The sequence below is a fragment of the Amphibalanus amphitrite genome, unplaced genomic scaffold (assembly GCF_019059575.1).
Source record: "Amphibalanus amphitrite isolate SeventyFive unplaced genomic scaffold, NRLGWU_Aamphi_draft 000000F_arrow, whole genome shotgun sequence".
NCBI lineage: Eukaryota > Metazoa > Arthropoda > Thecostraca > Balanomorpha > Balanidae > Amphibalanus > Amphibalanus amphitrite.
Genome location: NW_024881498.1, coordinates 2,388,338 through 2,408,064, shown reverse-complemented (window position 1 = coordinate 2,408,064; position 19,727 = coordinate 2,388,338). Strand labels below are relative to the sequence as shown.

The following is a 19,727-nucleotide window of genomic DNA, read 5'->3' as shown; positions in this document are numbered from 1 at the left end:
CTATGGACGTCAAACCCCTTGAGACCCTACTTTTTTGCGATAATTTTTAAATGCGTCAACTCTTGTTGACAATATTCTGGCAATGTGTGTTTCAGAACCTGCCGAAACTTTTATTACTAAGATATTTTGACGCCAAACGATTATGAAAGGCACTTCTCATTCACTCGTAATGTTAAATTTCACGGAACGAATCTGCTGTTTGGGTAGAGGCTACGCGCTCGTGGGGCGGAGCCACGTAATGACGTCAGCGCTAAACTCCGCCCTACCCCTCCGGCGCTCCTAGCCCGGCGACCGGTCACTCGCGTCTCGCGCTCCATTCAGGCTTGATGGTGGGCGGTAGCTGGTAGTGGTAGCGGGCGCTGGTAGATGACATTAAGAGCAGATGGCGCTGGTGGCGGGGCTCGAGTGTGGCCGAGCGCAAGCCTCTGCCCGGGCCTGAATTGACCTTAGCATTACGAGTGAATGAGAAGTACCTTTCATAATCGTTTGGCGTCAAAATACCTTAGTAATAAAAGTTTCGGCAGGTTCTGAAACACACATTGCCAGAATATTGTCAACGAGAGTTGACGCATTTAAAAATTATCGCAAAAAAGTGGGGTCTCAAGGGGTTTGACGTCCATAGTAGACAACTGACGCCTTATCGCTGATTTTCGACAAAATGCGTTTTACTCGGTGTTATAGCGCTTTCCCTAGAAACGGTGAACGGTGAAACATTTTATCTTTGACCTGACCTGTGACGTCATCGGTGACCCCGAGGTCAATGAAATTTGGTTTCCTTCGACAAATTTGACAGGGCTATCGAACGCCGTTTGAATTTTCCTGATCCATCCAGTAGTTGCGGAGATACGGGGGGGGGGGGAAATGCCCCCCCCCCCACCGCGCGGAAGGTGGCCGGGAGGCCCACCGCCTGCCGGGTTAAGGTCGCCGTCCACTGGTTAGGCGTGCATATTTACGCGCTGAATTTAACATTGGAGCCTATGGGCTGTGCACCGACTGCGCTTCAGCGGCCTGCGCCGAACGCGCGATGAAGCGCAGTCGGCGCGCAGCTCATAGACTCCAATGTTAAATTCAGCGCGTAAAGATTCGCGCCTAACCAGTGGACGGCCGCCTTTACGCAGGAATTTAGTGCCTTACGAAAGAATGCCAAGAATGCAGCCACCTGTCACAGAGGCCAGCGTCAGCTTATCAGCATGCAGTTGGTTTTGAACTACGCAATATGATTGGTCAACGCGTACTACAAACGACCCCCCCTCGCCGTTTCGCCCCTGGTGGAGCTAGCGCGTCGCGGACAAAACGAGCGTGTGCGCCGTTACGAGACGCAGAGATTGGTACCCGATTTTTAAGGTCCCAGGTCAACCGGTGACCTCTGAGGTCAGGTCAAGTGCCCCAAGGTACGGTTCAGTTTTTGGTGAATAACTTCGCAAAAAACGGCCGCAGAGCCACGATTTTGGCAGCATCGTGTTCGCCTCGCTCAGGCGCTTCGAATGATATAGGTACTTTTTGTTCGGGTGAGGTCAACTAGGGTGTTGACCTCAGGTCAAGGTCAGGTCAGCACCCCCAGCTCACGAAGCTGGTCGAAAGAGGTCATGTCGCATATCATTCGATTCGGCAGGTCTTCCTGAGTCCATTGGTGGCTTTCCCGACTCGCTAGCTCAATTTGATCGGGAGTTATTGACGAAAAACTAATATGACCTTGATGACGTCATAAATGACGTCACGCAAGGTCAACATTGCAAAAGTGACGCATCTAACCTTGCAAGGAGTGCATCAAATCACAATTCTGTGTGCTTGAGATAGTTGGAGATCGTTCCCGGCGCCAGAATAGCAGTTTTCATTTTTTCCCCATTGACTTATAATGGTGAGGTCACGAAAATGACCTGACCTTTAGGAAAAATCCGAGATAAACAAGTTGTGAGACTCAAAATGGATACTAGATCCTGCAAGTTTCATTTCCCTGTGACATCTCCTCTGGCAGTGAGGGCGTTGCGAAGTTGCGACATCTGAAGACCGTGCAGAGGTTCACTTATGACGTCATAGGTCAGTGACCTGACCTGACCCAAAAATGCGGTTGGTGCCAAAAGATCCGGCTTGAATCAAAGGTCAGGTATGCCAAGTTTCAGCTCTCTATCGCCAGCGTGTTCGGAGCTATCGCGAAAAAAAAAACCTATGAGGGGCGGCACCCGCCCCCCCCCCCTCGGCCGGCGATGGTTAAGACCTCGCAAGAATAAAACCAACAGGACAGGACAATGAAATTGAGCTACACTTTCGGGCCTTACTGAGCCTATTGAGGAATCACGCATGAGTATCAACTTTGTGCGCATTTTTCCTGGTCTTGCTGTGGACGTACAGATATTACAATGCCATATATGAAAAATTCAGACATTTTTTTAGCCCCACTGACACAAAAAAAAACAAAAACCAAAAAAAAATTAGAATTAAGACGCGCTAGATCGGAAAAATCCCCACTGTGGCATCGGTTCAGAAGTTAGACAAGGTTGCAGAATCTGCCCCCCCCCCTCAGCAGGGCGCGTATGGCTGAATAAGTTAATAGCCCAGCGGGGCGCGGGTTAAAGGGACCCTCCCACCTTCAAAAAAGTTAATGAATTGATATGAAAGTGATGTCGCTCGGTTCAGAAAGAGCGAAAACGAATATCTACCAAATCTCATCGAAAAATATTCACCGGTTTTCAAGATAATAGACTTTTACTTTTGTTTACTTTTTGGAATCTCCGCTGTTCCTAGCCACTTTATTTGAAAGTGCGGCACTTGTTACGCTTAAAGCAGCATATACCACCGCCTGCTACCAAACGTTTTAGTAAAAGATTTAAAAATCGTTAGATCTCCGCTGACGTCACAAATTCTAAGGGGGTATTCGAATGCATTAGCCCCTTAGAATCCGAAAACTGCAAGTTTGAAATTCCATATCTCCGAATTAAAGCATTTTTCGATGTTGTGACTTGTGAGTGCCCAAACCGGTATTTGCAGGCCATGGCCACCAATTTGGGTATCTCAACTCAAAACTAATGTTAAAACCCGCGCCCCGTAGGGGGGGGGACCCGCGCCCCGTAGGGGGGGGGGGGGGGGCGTTTCGGCCCTCCCTGTCCTTTTCCGTCGATATCTCCTGAACGGCTGGAGATATCGCCACCAAACTTTCAGGACCCCTCCGGGCATCAATTTTACTTATTGTGACCAAAATTTTCTCCAGAGGCTATGATAGGTTGGCCACAAATGACGTCAGAGTGACGTCATGTTCTGCCATTTTCGACCGAAAAAAGACCTTCGCGAGAAGAGCTGTCAGGCCTACAGCTTTGAAGATACAGAAAAATGATCAAAAATCATAAAAGGTGTAGAATTGACAGGGCTACAAAACTGCTATCTTGGATTTTTGAAATTTTTGAGTTTTGACCCCCAAAAATCAAATACAATTTTTTGGATATACATATGTATTAGCCAAAAAATCCAAAAAGTTTTTTGAGTTTCGAAAAAACCGGAATATATGTGATAGTACCTACCGTCTTCTATCTACATACCATATTTCAGATCGATATCTCGTTTTTTGGCCAAGTTATAGCGAAAAAAAACTGTTCAAAAATGATGACGTCAAATTTTCAAACTCGATTTTTGGCAATTGTAGACCACTTAGGGCAAAACAAAGACCACCATTGGACTCCCCGTGACGAGCTGCATCGAATCGATACCCATTTTATGCAAAAATATAAACTTTGAAATTTGACCTTATATGACCTGACCTTGACCTAACCTTCACCAAAACGTGACCTTAGCTGGCCCCAAAGGCTGCCTGACCCACATAATCGCATTTGTCATGTAAAATGGACCATAAAACATGTATCACACGACACTTTCATATTGTGACCCTCCAGTGACCTGACCTCTGTGACCTGACCTGGTATTAGTGACCTCAGATAGCGAAGTATGTTTTTGACCAGTGGTCGGCAGGTCCTCCGGGGTCGTGCCCCCTTTTTTGGCGCCAGGCAGGGCCATTACCCCCACCTAGTTACCAGACCCCATTGGTGATACAACCAAGGTTACTGAAATTCCATACTTTTCCGTGACTCTTCGGGTACCATATCTGCGAGAAACGCAGGCCCCCTCCCCTGCGGTTTCTCGCAAATATCTCAAAAATGTTGGCACGGAGCGCCACCATTTTGGAACATTTTATCATACATCGTTTCTGCACATGTTGTGAATATTTCAGACCAGAGTCACTCAAGGTCAGGTCACCAGATCACGTCAAGTGACCTCACCTCAGTAAAGACTGCAACGCCTGCTTTAGCTGCATTGAGTGACAGATCTCTTTCAAACTTTCAGGAATTGATAAAGGCAACAACATGTACAAAATTTGTATCTCGGAGATTTGATGTCGGTGACCCAAGTTCAGGTCAATTTCACGCCCTCTCCCCTTATCAATGGGAGAGGGCGCAAAGTCAATGGTAGAAAATTGAAAGGCGCCTCTTTTGGACCAGTGTCATTCCTAACACTGTGACACTCTTATTTACAAGTAAACATGACCGCTGAACCGGAAAATTGCACCCGTAACCCCACTGTATGTCCCTGAGGTCATTTCAGGTCATGAATGGTATCTAACAGCTATTCGCTAATAACTTTTGATAAAGGCATCCCAGAGCGATGAAAATGCCTTAGATGTGTTCAGCTCGACGATACGGATCGACTGATGTGCAACAAAACCTTCGATGCTTCTCGACGGGAGGATCACGATGCTGATAAAAGTAAGCTCTTGCAAGTTTTGAGTGAAAAGTTATTTAAGAAATACTATCAGCAAGCAACGTACATTTTGGCAGTTTTTGTCTCCTGCAGGCTAAACCATCTTCGGTTGAATCTGAGGGCAGGCATCAGAAAAAACGTTAAGAGACCTATCGAATGCGTTTTTCCGCAGCGCTGTAGCTCTATCCTTTCCTGAGCTAACTATAGGCCAGTTTGTCGAAAATTGTCAAAGGTTGACCTGGAAATTGGCGAAATTTTACGTTCGATGACCTCTGGTGACCTGACCTTTGATTTGACCTAAAAGGTGACCAGTTTTTTCTTCATCATTTCTTACGCTCTTTCGATCGCCGACTACGGCGTTTCGCTAGTGACCCAGGAGCCAAGTTAATAGGGGGTGTTCAGCCTCCATCTCCAGCAGGGCGTGGAAATCCAGGAGCCCCAGCGGGGCGCGGGTTAACCCCCATACGTATAGGGGTAGCGGGTATTTTTCGAGAATAGATCACGTTAAAAGGGTCGGATCACGAAAAAAAAACTGTACCATCGAGCCGATCATTTTTATCTGTCCTGAAAATGGCATGACCTTAACCCGAATAACCGTTGATTTGTGAGATCTTTCTTGAGACCATGGCAGGCCACAAAATCTCACTTCAAGAAGTTACAGCAGGACCCGATTAACTCGGCAGTTTTATTGACCTATGGAAGGTCACCCAATGACCAACGACCTTTAAATTGGGTAGCAGCGGCTGCTTATCTTCACGGGCAACACGCTCAATTTTTCTGCAAAGCTCCAGCTCAGAGACCGAGATGCTCAGGTCAGGGTGCAATGGACGACTCCTCTCCCTTGCGTTAGTGACTGTGAAAACGCCAATAGACGAGCGCCGGCTAGTACATGACAGTTACTTTCCACGACTGTACGGAATGGTGAGCAGCTACATCATACATGAAAATTGGCATGCGCCAGCTAATCAGTTCATGCTTTGTGAGTTTGACCTCGACTAATCTTTGAATCCTGGGGCACAACAGTTGCGATGTTTGTCCCATCAAGGGAGCCATTAATTCTAAAAAAGATGAGGCTTTCTCAGAGGCCCTCATTACCCCCCGCCGAAGGGCGCCATTACCCCCAAAGGGGGCATGCCCCACCATTTGCCGACCCCTGTTTTTGACGAACAATGTACCATCGATGGTTTTCAATAACTTACCAATTTACTCGATTTCACAACAAATTTCTTGAAATGCCTGTGAACGGTGAAAATCTGACCTTTGAGCTGACCTGTGACGTCATCGGTTTGACCTAGGTCAATGAAATTTGGTCACAGGGTAGTTCCCGGGTGGGGCTATCGGACGCCGTTCGAATTTTTAAAATCGGCCGGTAAATTTCCGAGATCTTAGGGGGGGGGGCCGAAACGCCCCCCCCCCTACGGGTGGTAGGGTCCGCCGGTAGCCCTACGGGGCGCGGGTTAAGGTGGGATGGTCACTTTAAGGAACCATGTCGGCATACGGGGTGACCACTGGGCTTCTGAGCTGCACAGCACCAACCCAAGGTCGTAGGGTAGGGTGGGGGTAATTTGAACATATTTTGAAGTCTTCCTCGTCGCACCAAATTCCAGCTCAACACTGGATAAAGAAAAACTGTTTCAGTAGCGCAAATATCACTTCCTTCCACCATGTAAGCCTCATTTTTTTGACGAGCCGAGTATAGTTTGAATAGCATAGCCTCACTTCTCCACCGAGTCACGGTGTGTTCAAATTGCCCCACCGTGGGGTAATTTGAACATACTGCCTTTACTTGCCATAAAAATGATAATCTCGCCAGCACCGATGTTGTTTGATCCATAAACAAATAGGCAGAACAATGCTAAACATACCTTTTTTTGGAAAAAAACACAACAGAAATAACCGTTGCAGTGCAGGGTATCAATATCTGCACGCTGCACACCGGTAAGTCGACAGAAGTCGCCTATCTTCAATTCACAGAACGTCTATCATTTCCGTTCGATAAAAGTAAAACTCTCCCAACCTTACTTCATCTGTTATAGTGGTGCCGATGGGAACCTGGACATTCACAGTTTCGATTTGTCCTATGTCCAATACGGAATTGGTTGGTCAAAGGTAGCAGACTGGACAACATTGTACGATGGCTTGCTACACTTCAGCATTTTTAAAAAGTAATCTTGCATGGCGTTGATTGGCGAATGGAAAGCTTAGTGAAGCTCTCAACATAAAAAACACTTATCGGCTGGTAAATTTAGATTATAAGCAATGTAAATGATGAATTTGAGTGTTGATTTCTGCATAACTTTCGGACATATTAGGACAAATTGCTGACTTGAACATTTTTTGGCGGAAGATCAACAAAAATGCCGGACATTGGACGGACATAAGGCATACATTTTATAAGACTGTCATCAATTATGTGCTTCTGCTTTGGATCGAAGACATTGGCAAAAACAAAAACAAGGAGCGTTGTTTTTTCGGAGCTATCCATGTCTTCATTAAAACTCTCACACTTTGTTCAAATTAGGTACCCCACACTATAATTTATTTTGTCAAATTTAAAAACAGATTTCAAAAGCAAATTTCTTGGATTGAAGGCACTTATTAGTTCATTGTACAACAATAGCCGTTGCGTATTAGGCACTATGTAGTTATATAAGACTTTGCACTGCAACGAAGTTGCAATGACGTGTTGTTAGGGGTTTTTACTTGCAAAATTGTTTTTTTTTGCAGTGTGCGTCAACATCTTCTTTCCCTGAAACTTTAAACCCCGTTCATATGATACCCCTTTTAGTAACGATAATTTCCCTCATAGGTCTTATTGTCGCGCCACTTATGGTTTTCCGTAATTTTGTGTTATTCATACCATGTTCAAATTGCCCCACATGTTCAAATTACCCCACTTACTTAACCCGCGCAGGGCTGGGGTCTCCAGCCGAACGCGCGGGGCTGGGGGGGGGGTAAATTTTACCCCCCTTGTTATCTCCCGAACTAATGGTCCGATTTGGAAAATTCGAACGCCAATCGAAAGATCCCATCACGAACAACTATAAACATGTACTTAATTTTAAGTTTGAGGTCAAGGTCAAGGTCAGGTCAAGGGTACAAATTGCAAGTTTCTACAGTATCGGCCTTGCACCGTAGTTGCCGAAGAATGGAGTCATGGACTGAGACTGATTGCCCAAAACGTGCTTTTATTCTACCAAGACAATGTTCGTTGCATACAATATCATTCAGAGGTCGAGGTCAAGGTCAGGTCAGGTCAGGTCAGGTCAGGTCAGGTCAGGTCAGGTCACCAAAAACAAAATATAGAAAAGGGCATGTGCGACACATGTTTTATGGGTCATTTTACTCATAGAATTCAATAGGCATACTGAATAAGTGATATGGACCACCTCTGGATGAATTTCAGGTCGAGGTCAGGTCAAGGTCAGGTCAAGTGAGGTCAAATTTTAAAGTTGGTTGTTAAGGCCTAAAAAGGTGTCTATCTGATGCAGCTTTTCACGGCGAATCGAATGGTGTTATTTTTGTTTCCGTACGAGGTCTAGAACTTCCAAACAATTCATTTTTCAATTTTTTTTGTGTGTCGTGACCTTACCTTACCTTACCTTACCTTAGTTGGTCATCGGGTTATAAGGCCACTCGGCCTATGGGTCCCGCTCGTATCGAGTGAAAGGCATAATCGGAGAGGCTATGGTCCTTAGTACAGGGTAGGGATGTCGAACATCACGCTCGACCAGTGCCGGTCCAGCCGCGCCTTGAAAGACGACAGCGACTCAGCAGCGACGACGTCTGTTGGCAGGGCGTTCCAATCGTTGATGATTCTGACGCTGAACGCGTTCCTGCGAGAAAGATGTTTGGCGTTTGGTTTCCTCAGCTTCCACTGGTGGCCTCGCGTGTTTTGCGCTTCGTGTCTCGTCAGCAGTGACTCAAGCGGCACATCCAGAAGTCCGTGGAAGAGCTGGTACACGGTCACCATATCTCCACGGCGACGGCGGTAGTGCAGCGATGGGAGGCCGAGGCGGCGAAGCCTGTCAGGGTACGGCAGGTCTCTGAGGTCCGTGATCAGGCGGGTCGCGCGTCGCTGCACTCTCTCCAGTCTCTTCTGGTCTTCTTTGGAGAATGGACCCCAGATGGCGTTCCCAAACTCGAGGAAGGGTCGGACTAAGGCCTTGAAAAGAAGAGGCAAAGTGAACTCATCCAGGTTCGCAAACGACCGACGGATCACTGCGAGTATCTGTGAAGCCTTGGCGACGGCAGCGGCTGTCTGCTTGTGGAATCTTAGCTGCCTGTCGATGATAATACCTAGGTCTCGTTCCTCCTCGCAGGCGGCGACAGCAGTTCCATTCAAGTGGTACGTGCGGTCTGGGTTGTGGAAGCCTAGGTGCATGGTCTTGCACTTCGCACCATTGAAGGGGAGCAGCCATGTCTCCGACCAGCGGACCAGAGCGTCGATGTCGTCCTGCAGGCCATCGTGGTTGGCAGTCATCTTGCAGTACAGCTTGGTATCGTCTGCGAACATCTTCACTGTGTTGGTGACCTGTGCTGGCATGTCATTCACATACACTGTGAAAAGTGCAGGACCGAGAACGGTGCCTTGCGGAATGCCGCTTGTTACTGGAGCCCAGGCTGACTTGCATCCCCGAACAGCCACCCTTTGAAGGCGCTCAAACAGGAAGGATTGGATCCAGTTCAGGAGTCGACCCGACACACCATAAGACCTCAACTTGCCTAGGAGTCGCTTGTGTGGTACCGAATCGAATGCCTTGGCGAAGTCTAAGTACGCCACATCAACAGGTACTCCCTCTTCCATGGCAGCAGTCCAGTCCTCAATCACCCCCAGGAGCTGTGAGGTGCAAGACCTTTTGGGGAGCAACCCATGCTGAGCCTGATGTAGCTGGCCAGTTGAGGTTAGGTGTGCATTGTGCAAGTAGGCTGTCCCTTACCAGTGACTCAAGCACTTTGCACGGCACTGCAGTGAGACTCACGGGTCTGTAGCTTGATGGCTCCTGACGATCTCCTTTTTTGAAGATGGGCGTTATCTCCCCTGTCTTCCACTCTGCGGGTAGACATCCAGAGTCCAGAGATTTCCTGAAGAGGAGACTGAGGGGGTGAGATAAGACGCGCGCAGAGTTACGAAGTACACTGGGTCGGATACTGTCAGGCCCTGGGGAGCTTCGTGGGTTTAGTGCAGCCAGTTTTGCTTCAACCTTCTGGGGAGACACATCGACATCTTCCAGTGACGGACCGTTGAAGCTGCCGTCTAGAGTCGGTGTAGTGCCAGGTCCTTCAACCGTGAAGACACTGCCAAAGAAACTGTTCAAGATATTTGCAATCTTCTGGCTATCTGAGACAACAGAGCCGTCTTTGTCCTTCATGGTTGCAAGATAGCTTCTGGTCCGGAGTCTGGTGTTGGTGTACCTCCAGAATCCTTTTGGGTTGTGCTTTAGGTCTGCAGCAAGTTTCCTCTCATAATCCTTGCGAAGACTCCTGGTCAGCCTCCTCAGCTCATTGCTGCAGCGCTTAAAGCGGGCGTGGTCAAGCAGGCTCTGGGTACGACAGTAGGTGCTCCAAAGCAACTTCTTCTTTTTCCTCAGCTGGAAAGCCTGGCGATTCATGTAGAAGTTCACATTTGCATGTTTCTTCCTCTTGGATGAGCATGATTGGATGGCATTGACGTCATAAAATTTTGAATAACTCCCACATTTTTGAACCGATTCTTCTAAAAATTGGTATATAGGTGCACATAGACCACTTCTCTGACATATATTCCGTTTTTTTCGATACACTCAAAATTTTGGATTTTATAACTATTTTCCCAAAAAAGTCAGTTTTTTGAAAAAATTGGGTCAAAATCCAAAATTTTCAAAAAACCGAGATAGCCATTTGATAGACAAAGTAGAAAGGCGTATAACCTTTTTTGTTACGTCTTGATTCCTTTAAAAATGAAGATGTTAGCGGCGTTTGAAATTTTGCCGTTTTTTAGGCGAAAATGGCGAACATGACGTCACTAAAACGTCAATTTCTCAAAAAGTTTCCGACGGATTTCGCTCAAATTTTCAGGGAACGTGTCAAATTGATGTAAGAAAAGGTACTGAAAGTTTGGCGGCGCTGCGCGCCGCCGTTTTTGAGATATTGCCAAAATTCGCGAGGGGGGGGGGGGGTAAAATTTACCCCCCCCCAGCCCCGCGCGGGTTAAGTGTCGTAGAGCCACGCTCATTTGGCAGGGCCCACTCGCCACTGCCGAAGAGGGTCTCATGCCAGCCAATGCTGGGCCTACGAGAGCTTCAAGAAAACCCACGCTGATATTCAATATGTCACGGTTCGTCAGAAAGTCATTTCATCCACAAAAGAAACGAAATATACCATTCGAAAGCTGACTGTGAGCTGATTCCAAAAAAATTATTTTTTTTTATTGAAATCGTTCGATGACCTTTTTCAAAAATTGCGTTTATATCAAATGGTAATAATTTTTAAGCAACGGCATTCTTGAAATCATAGGCATGATTTTTCATTTTCCAGTGAAAGCTGAATGCCAAAGGAGCAATATGCGGCAAAAAATATTCTCAAATATTAATATGCGCCTCTCACAGCCGGCAACAAGGCGCAATCACACAACTGAGCATCACGATGGATCAAGTTCAGCCACACAGAGGCGTGAAATGACCCTTATCTACTCGAAGACCCGGCACTATAGGCCAGTCTGACGGGCCACGGAAGAAACGTTCTAGTCTCGTCCTGCTAAACAAGTGTCATATTTGTTTGTTTAACTATCCATATCGCTATCAAAGTTATTCAGGATACCTGCGACGAAAGTTCATCGTTCCACTAGATTTACAACATGCTTTAACTTACATTTCCTTATGCAGGTTTTACTCCGCCCCGTGCGCTCAATGCCCGCGCCAGGAAAGTTAGCGGGGTGGGCGCTATTCCCACTCCAGCCCAGCTGAGGCCGGTACAACCTCTGACAGCTCAGCGGGGCCAACTTTCCTAATGACTAGCTGAGTTGAGCAAAGTGGACATATGGACATATTAACCCGCGCACCGACGGGGGTCTGCGCCAACTTAGTACCGACGGGGGGGGGGGGGCGGATGACCGCCCCCCCCCCTGAGATCTCGAGAACGAAGCAAGATAGCGACAAGCGGTAAACGGCATCGGATACGCACGGTCAAGATCTACAATTTTTACTAAGGTCATTTTCAGGTCAGGTCAAAGATGACGTCACAGGGGTCGAAAAAGTCAAAATGGCGGCGCTGAATATGGAGAGAGTTTTTCTCTAATAACTTTCGAATTAGTCAAGATAGGAACAAACTAAGGGCATCATCGTGATCCTCTTGTCAATCCGCATCGAATGATATATATGTTGACCTCGAAAGGTCAAGGTCAAAGGTTGACCTCAGGTCACGTGACTTCGAGGTCATCATGTATATCATTCGATGCGTCTTGACGAGCTGAACACAATGAGACCATCCACGCGTCTGTATCTTGTTCCTGTACGGAGTTATTGGCCAAAAACCTTTGGTGACCTTTGATGACGTCACATGACCTCACAGCTGCCCAACAGCAAAACAGACCTCAAGGTAGTGAAGGTTGATCGTATATGAAGTCATGTATGGTATATGGGGCCATTCCGACCCGTTTTAGTGGTAAAAACAGGGAGTTGATTTTTCCCCCATTGACTTATAATGGGGAGGTCGCGAAATTGACCTGACCTTAGGTCACCGATATCAAAATTCCGAGATATACAAATTGTAGCTACTAATGACCTGATAACATCCTGCGACTTTCAAAGGCCTCCGACATCTACTGTAGCTCTGGCACGGTGACAAAGTTGCAAAAAAGTGACTTGAGGTTGGGTCATTCAAAGTGACCTGGTGACCTGACCTTGAAAGGTAGGAGGTTCAAACTTGCACACCATGTGTAAAATTGATAAGGGAATAGTCATACCAAATTTCGCGGCGCTACGCGCCGCGGTTTTCCCGCTATTCGCGAAAAACCTCAGGGGGGGGGCGGATATCCGCCCCCCCCGTCGGTGCGCGGGTTAAACGAATGCAAATTCATACATGATGTGAAAATGACAGAGCAATGAATCTTCCTCTCAGGTATCCTGAATAACTTAAGTACCGACTTGAATCGTTAAATTAACAAATATGACGTCCGTTTAGAAGGGCGACAGCCGAACCTCCCTTCCGCGGCCCGTCAGACAGCCGAGAGCGCTGGTCTGCGCGTCGATAAGGGTCTTTCACGCTTTTATGTGGCTTATTTTGATCCATCGTGGCACTGAGTTGTGTGATTGCGCCTTGTTGCCGGCTGTGAGAGACACATATTAATAATTGAGAATATTTTTCGCTACATATTCTTCTTTTGGCATTCAGCTTTCACTGGAAAAAACATGCCTATGATCTCAAGAATGTCCTGAACAGCTCGTACAATAAAAAATATTGCGTTTTTTTTTACAAAAACGCAATTTTTGGAAAAGGCCATCGAACGGTTTCGATAAAAAAATACATTTTTGGAATCAGCTCACCGCCAGCTTTCGAATGGTATATTTCATTTCTTTTGTGGATGAAATGACTTTCCGACGAACCGCGAAGTTATAGTATACGTGTCACATCCGACCATACTCGTTAACCGTTGCCAGCGACGCTGACCGCCAAATTGACAGAATTCGAAACTGAGTCCACTCATGAGTGAATTTGACTTCCTTTGATGGCGAAGGAACTATGTAGACCTTTTAAAATGAGAAAAAGATTTGGTAAAACCAACTGCATGTTTAGATCCGTTCAGGTCACCGACCTATGACGTCATAAGTGAACCCCTGCACGGTCCTAAAATCTTTAGGATTTTAGGACTATTTTTTAACTAAAAAATAGTGCTTTGCAATGAGAGTGCATGAAATCAGTGCGCTTTCAAAGGGAATTAAGATTTGCATGACCTAGACCTAGACTTGTAGCCCCTAGAGATCTCACAGCTTTTAATCTCTGATTTTTCGTCAAGGTCACATAAGGTCAGGTCGGTCACGTGACCTCACCATTCTAAGTCAATGAGAAAATGCATAAACTGTTATTTTGGCGCCAAGAATGATCCTAAGCTAACTATCTCAAGCACACGGAATCGTATCGTGATTTCATGCACTCCTTGCAAGGCTCGATGCCTCACTTTTGCATTGTTGACCTTGCATGACGTCATTTATGACGTCACTAGGGTCATAAGAGTTTTTTTTTTCGCCAAAAACTCCGATCAAATTGAGCTAGCGGGTCAGGAGAGCCACCAATGGACTCAAAAGGACCTCCCAAATCGAGTCGTATGCGACATGACCTCCTTTGACCAGCCTCGTGACCTGGGAAACGCTGACCTGACCTTGACCCGAGGCCAACATCTGAACTTGAGCTCACCCAAACAAAAAGTATACCATTCGACGCGCCTAAGCGAGGCAAACACGACGATGCCAAATTTGCGGCTCTGCCACCTTTTTTTTTGCAAAGCTGTGTATGAAAAACTGAGCCCGTGCCTTGGGTCACTCGACCTGACCTCAGAGGTCAGCGGTTGACCTGATACCTTAAAATCGGATACCAGTCGCTGCGTCTTGTAACGGCGCACACGCTCGTTTTTTTCCGCGACGCTCTAGCTCTTTCAGGGGCAAAACTGCGATGGGGGGTCGTACCCCATCCCCCTCGGCCGGGGCGCATTTAGAAAACCAATAGGTCCGGCGAGGGTTAAAAATTGAATGCGATTTTCCGCGACGATGTAGCTCTATTGGTCCCCGAGGTAAGGGCCGATGTTTCGAGAAATGCTGAAATATGCAAAATTGTACCTTTCATGACCCCTGGTGACCTGACCTTTGACCTGACCTTAAAATGACCAATTACTTTATCCGGAATTTTGGACTCTCTTTCGAATGTCACTTACTGGGTGTCGCTATGTTGCCCAGGAGCCGAGTTAAAAGGGAATGTTCAAACACCTCCCGGCCCGGCGCGTTTGGCGCCAAGCACCGGTCCGCCGCGGGTTAATTTTTGGCTACTAACATCCAAAGTCGCAAAAAGTCGCAAGAAATGACTGTTGGATCTTGTAGTGCAATGATTCCTTCATCCTTGCTATCTAGAGAGATCGTCGAAGCGGAACTTTGGGGTACTTTTTTAAAAGTCTATTTGTGTTTGACATCAATTATGTGAAGTTATATTTTCGTCTTTAAATCTTTGCGGTGCAAATACATTATAACCAAGTGAGAGCTCGCCATTTTTGTGTGTTTAGATGTGTTCTTCAGTCTTCACGCTTGGAGCTACCGTTTGGTATACCTATATAAATGTGGAATTCTTCCTAAAGTTGTGATTGTTTTCGTGGATCAAAGATACGCTGTCGAGGAGTGCGGGAGACGGGTCCGGTCGAAACGATTCCGAAGTTCGTGTTTGAGCTGAGTTTTCGCCATGAAATAGCAATTTTTATTTATTTATTTATTTATTTATTTATTTATTTATTTATTTATTGAACCACAGATAACAGTAGTACTGGATTGGAAACAGGATTCCGGTGGCTGCAGTAAGAGGCCGAAAACAGAACCGAAGTATTTCGTGCCCAGACTTCGATATCTTCTCTCACAGGCAACAACAAAAGATATTGGTTTATTTGAATGAAACTTATAAAGAAGCAATCTAGCCGTGCTTGTGTTTATTGTTGCATTTTTGCATAATGGCAACTTATTTTGCTAAACGTTGCTGGTTACACTTTCCTCACCGTGGTGAGGGAACGTATGCCACAGATTTGATTATAATGATTTCTCACTCTCATCCACAAAAAGTACTTGTACATGGGCGTTTGATCTCTTTATTTACATGTAAATCGACACCAGTCCTGTCACAACGAACCATCCAAACGTCACAATTCAAACCAACGTCACAAAACACCCCTTCAAGTGTCACTTCGCTTCGCCTGCCCTCCCAATTTCATCAGCGACCTTACTTCCCCGCCTTACATCTTCTTGACCCTGCTGAGCTTTGGCATCTTGTTGCTCCTCGATCGGGTTGCACCTGCGCAACCCGATTGCCGCTGGGGTGTCTGCTTCCTGACTTTCGATGGACAGCACTGTCTTGAGTGTCTGCCTCGCTTATCAGTTACCATGTTTCCACACTTTCCAGCAAATAGATTGAAAACCGTCGCATACATCTCTGGAAGGAGGCTCCTAAGCATAGGCGGCGGAACGGGGAGGGCACCGGGGCACCGTGCCCCCCTTTGATTTTGGCTTTTTAACATTAGCCCTATGGTCTTTGCATGGAAAGAATGGGACCTAAAGTTGGCGGTGCCCCCTCTTAATTGAAGGTATTCCGCCGCTACTGCTCCTAAGGACGTCGTGGCTATCATTGCAAACGACTTCCGGTCAGTTCGACATCCCGGTTTACGACTATCTTCGTCACTTCTGCGTCACTTCTTGGTTGATCGCAGACCAGCAGCTGGTTCTAGTTAGCTTCCGTCTTCGGCAAGTTGCCTCCAAATATGGCAGATCCTCACGGTGAGGTCAATGTCTTCCTCGTCTTTCTCCAGTCGTACCTCCAGCGGCGTAGCCCCATGATAGATCAGCAGGCTGGCGGAGGCACCGTACTTGTTACGCCTGGTGGCCGAGCGTGCCAAGGCGCCGGAGCTGTGTCTGGCGCTGTCATCCAGGCCCTCCATTTCAGTGGATTTCGCCACCGCGGCCACTAGCTCCTGGATGACAAGATCACCATCCTGCTGTCACTCCTGCTGTGATGGTGCCATTCGGGTGGAGGCGTCGGCGGGGCTGAAACGTGACAGTGACCACCATCTGAGGCCCTTAGTTCGACTTCGGAGTACCGCCTCATTCTCCAGGAACTGTCGAACACTCGACCAGTATGTAGTTGCCACCTGATAGCTGATGTCATTCGTGAAGAACGCATCGGTCTGGCCCTTCATAGCCTGCTTCTGGTGTGAGTGGCGTGCCGATGCCATGGCTAGTTTCGCTGGCCGCTCGTGCACAGGGGGCATCGCGTAATCCACGCTGGTCAATACTGACAGAACTGCGCCGCTCTTGAGCCGAAGGCGCTGTCTCTGCATGCCGGTGCGAAATGACCGATCATCCTCGAAATCTTCCTTTCTGAAATGCAGCTCACACACGGCGGAATAGTCCTGATCCCACTCAGCCCAGTCACGCTGACCCATGGCGCCAACCCACTGAGCCCGTAGAGATGTTTCGGTGAGAAAAGCGAATAGGTGGCATGTGAGACATCTCCTGTTTTAATCTTTTGTTCCTCTTGGTTCGTTGGGTTGTAGCCAGAACGGCAGTTTTTACCGCTCATTCCCCTCCTCCATTGTTGATTTACCTATAGGTACGTATGTAATGTAAGGCTTTGCACCACAATTTGTTTTCAAAAGAAAACACCTCGCATTGTGCCCTCTAAATGATCAAATTAAAAGTGAAATACTTTAATTTTTTAAGCAAATGAAAGTAACATTGGTAGCTTCGATTTTAAATGTAAACGACAAAACACAAAAATGACGATTTCTTGCAATACACAACACACAAATTATCCACCCAGCAGCACGCGAGAATCCCACTTTGGCGCCGTCGCATAAAAACATTCGGCCTCTTACTGCAACTGCCAATATTCTGTTTCCAATCCAGTACTACTGTTATCTGTGATTGAACATATCAAACATATCCTCTATAAAGAGGCTATTACATGTTTTCGTCATACAATTATAGAACACAGGAGACGACTAAATTGAGAATGCTGGCACGGTTGTCATACACACTTCACACACACAAATACACTTACACAACACCATCAGTGTAAAAATCGGACAGTCAGGTATTGAAGAGCATGTGGCGTTTGAGGGCAGCCCCAAACTGCTTTCTACTGCCGCGATAATCACAAACATGGGACGGAAGAGATTTTGTTCAGGCCCATCCATGTCACTCCACTTTTGATGACATCATAAGGGGACCTCAGGACAATAATGGCGCGGTGCGCCACAATCGCTTCAAAGCTACTTGCCAACAGTTGCCATTTTTGAAAATATTATTTTGAAATAAAGTTACAAGTAATAAAAATATTGTAATAAGGTTGTTGATTAAATCGATACCATATCTAAAAACTTAATAAAAAATGATTTATTCATAGTAAAAACATAAGCTCGATGCGTTTTTACGTTGCTTTCCTGCAACTGCAGAGGATTTTTAAATCGTCTATTATATCTTCAAAATCGGCCATTTCTTAGCATATTGCTGCTCTTTTTATCGCTAGAAAATTAGTTGCACTTTCCAATGACATCAACGGTTGAGCCATATGTGTAGAGTGTCACCAATAATCTTCAAATGAAGTTAGTCATTTTTACGTTGTAAAGGAATGGAGCACCCCTTGCGAGCATCAGGGGTGACGTCACTCAGGATCTGTCTCTGATTGGTCGGCGGGGGAGTGACTGTACCTTCTATAGATGGCCTTGATTTTGTTGGAAAACAAACACCACAGCAATGTAGTCTGATCATTTCTGAAAAAAAAGGTATAGGTTTCATTGCTCTTCCACAAAGTTCGATTTTTAACGGTTTTAAACGGATCCGCAAAGTTCAAACGGCGTTTGAAAGCCCTGTCGAATTTGTCGGAGGAAATCCAATTTCATTGACCTCGGGGTCACCGATGACGTCACAGGTCAGGTCAAAGATAAAATGTTTTGCCGTTCATGGGTCTTAGAAGACCCATGCACGTGAAATTTCTAGCTCTAGAAGGTTGAAATTTTAATACAAGGTGTCAAATTGATGCCGCTGAAGGTACCGCAAGTTTCGTGCTGATCCGTCATACGGTTTAGAAGATATTGCCGAAAAATTGTAGGAGAGCCCCCCCCCCATCCCCTCCCCCAGTCATGCGCGGGTTAAGGTGGCCGTCCACTGGTTAGGAGGCGCGTATTCAGCGCGCAATCGCTCAACACCTAGAGCGCGCTGAAAGGTTAAACCTTCCAGGCGGTGGGGGGGGGGCATTTTTGGCCCCCATGTAGTTTTTTCGATATATCTCGAGAACCGCTGCGCCGATCGTCACCAAACTTTCAGTACCCTCCCGGGAGTAGCTAGCGCACATGGTGACCATTTGTTTTTCCAAAGACTATGAGAGGTTGGCCGCTAATGACGTCAGAATGACGTCATTTCTGCCATTTTCGACCAAAAAAAAGGTTTCGCTGGAAGAGCTGTCAGGCCTACAGCTTTAGAGATACAGAAAAAATGTTTCAGACATAAAAGATGTGGAATCAAGAGGGCTACAAAACTGTTATTTCGGTTTTTCGATTTTTTTTGGATTTTGACCCCCAAAAATAAAAATAGATTTTTTGAGTATAATAGCCGAAAAATAAAAAAATGAATTTCGAAAACCGGAATATATGTGATAGTCCCTACCGCCTTTTATCTACATACCAAATTTCAAATCGATACCTCTTTTTTGGCCAAGTTAAAACTAGCGAAAAAACTGTTCAAAATTGATAACGTCAAATTTTCAAACTCAATTTTTAGCAATTCTAGACCTCGTAGCGCAAAACAAAGACCACCATTAGACTCCCCGTGACGAGCTGCATCGAATCAATACCCATTTTATGCAAAATATCAACTTTGAAATTTGACCTTTTTTGACCTGACCTTGACCTGACCTCCACCAGAAAGTGACCTAAACCGTACCTGATGGTCTTATAACCAACATTATTGAGTTGGAAATGAAAAACTGGCCATAAAACATGCATCGCACAACCTTAGTTAAGTTGGGTTCATGTGGTGACCCTTGGTGACCTTTGGTGACCTGACCTGTGACCTGACCTGGTATGACCAGTGACCTCTAATAGCAACATATGTACTACTATGGACGTCAAACCCCTTGAGACCCTACTTTTTTGCGATAATTTTTAAATGCGTCAACTCTTGTTGACAATATTCTGGCAATGTGTGTTTCAGAACCTGCCGAAACTTTTATTACTAAGATATTTTGACGCCAAACGATTATGAAAG

The 19,727-nt window shown here is 46.2% G+C and overlaps 2 protein-coding genes across 2 annotated transcripts in view; one reads left to right on the top strand and one right to left on the bottom strand.

The window, feature by feature from the left end:
* The window catches only part of LOC122378900 (serine/arginine repetitive matrix protein 2-like), a 66,206-nt gene that overhangs the window by 26,610 nt on the left and 19,869 nt on the right, over window positions 1–19,727 (top strand). The gene's annotated exons all lie outside the window — the stretch shown is intronic.
* Window positions 8,438–9,289, bottom strand: LOC122378954. The gene has a single exon (XM_043360717.1). It carries the CDS (start codon window positions 9,287–9,289, stop codon window positions 8,438–8,440), a length of 852 nt encoding a protein of 283 aa, XP_043216652.1.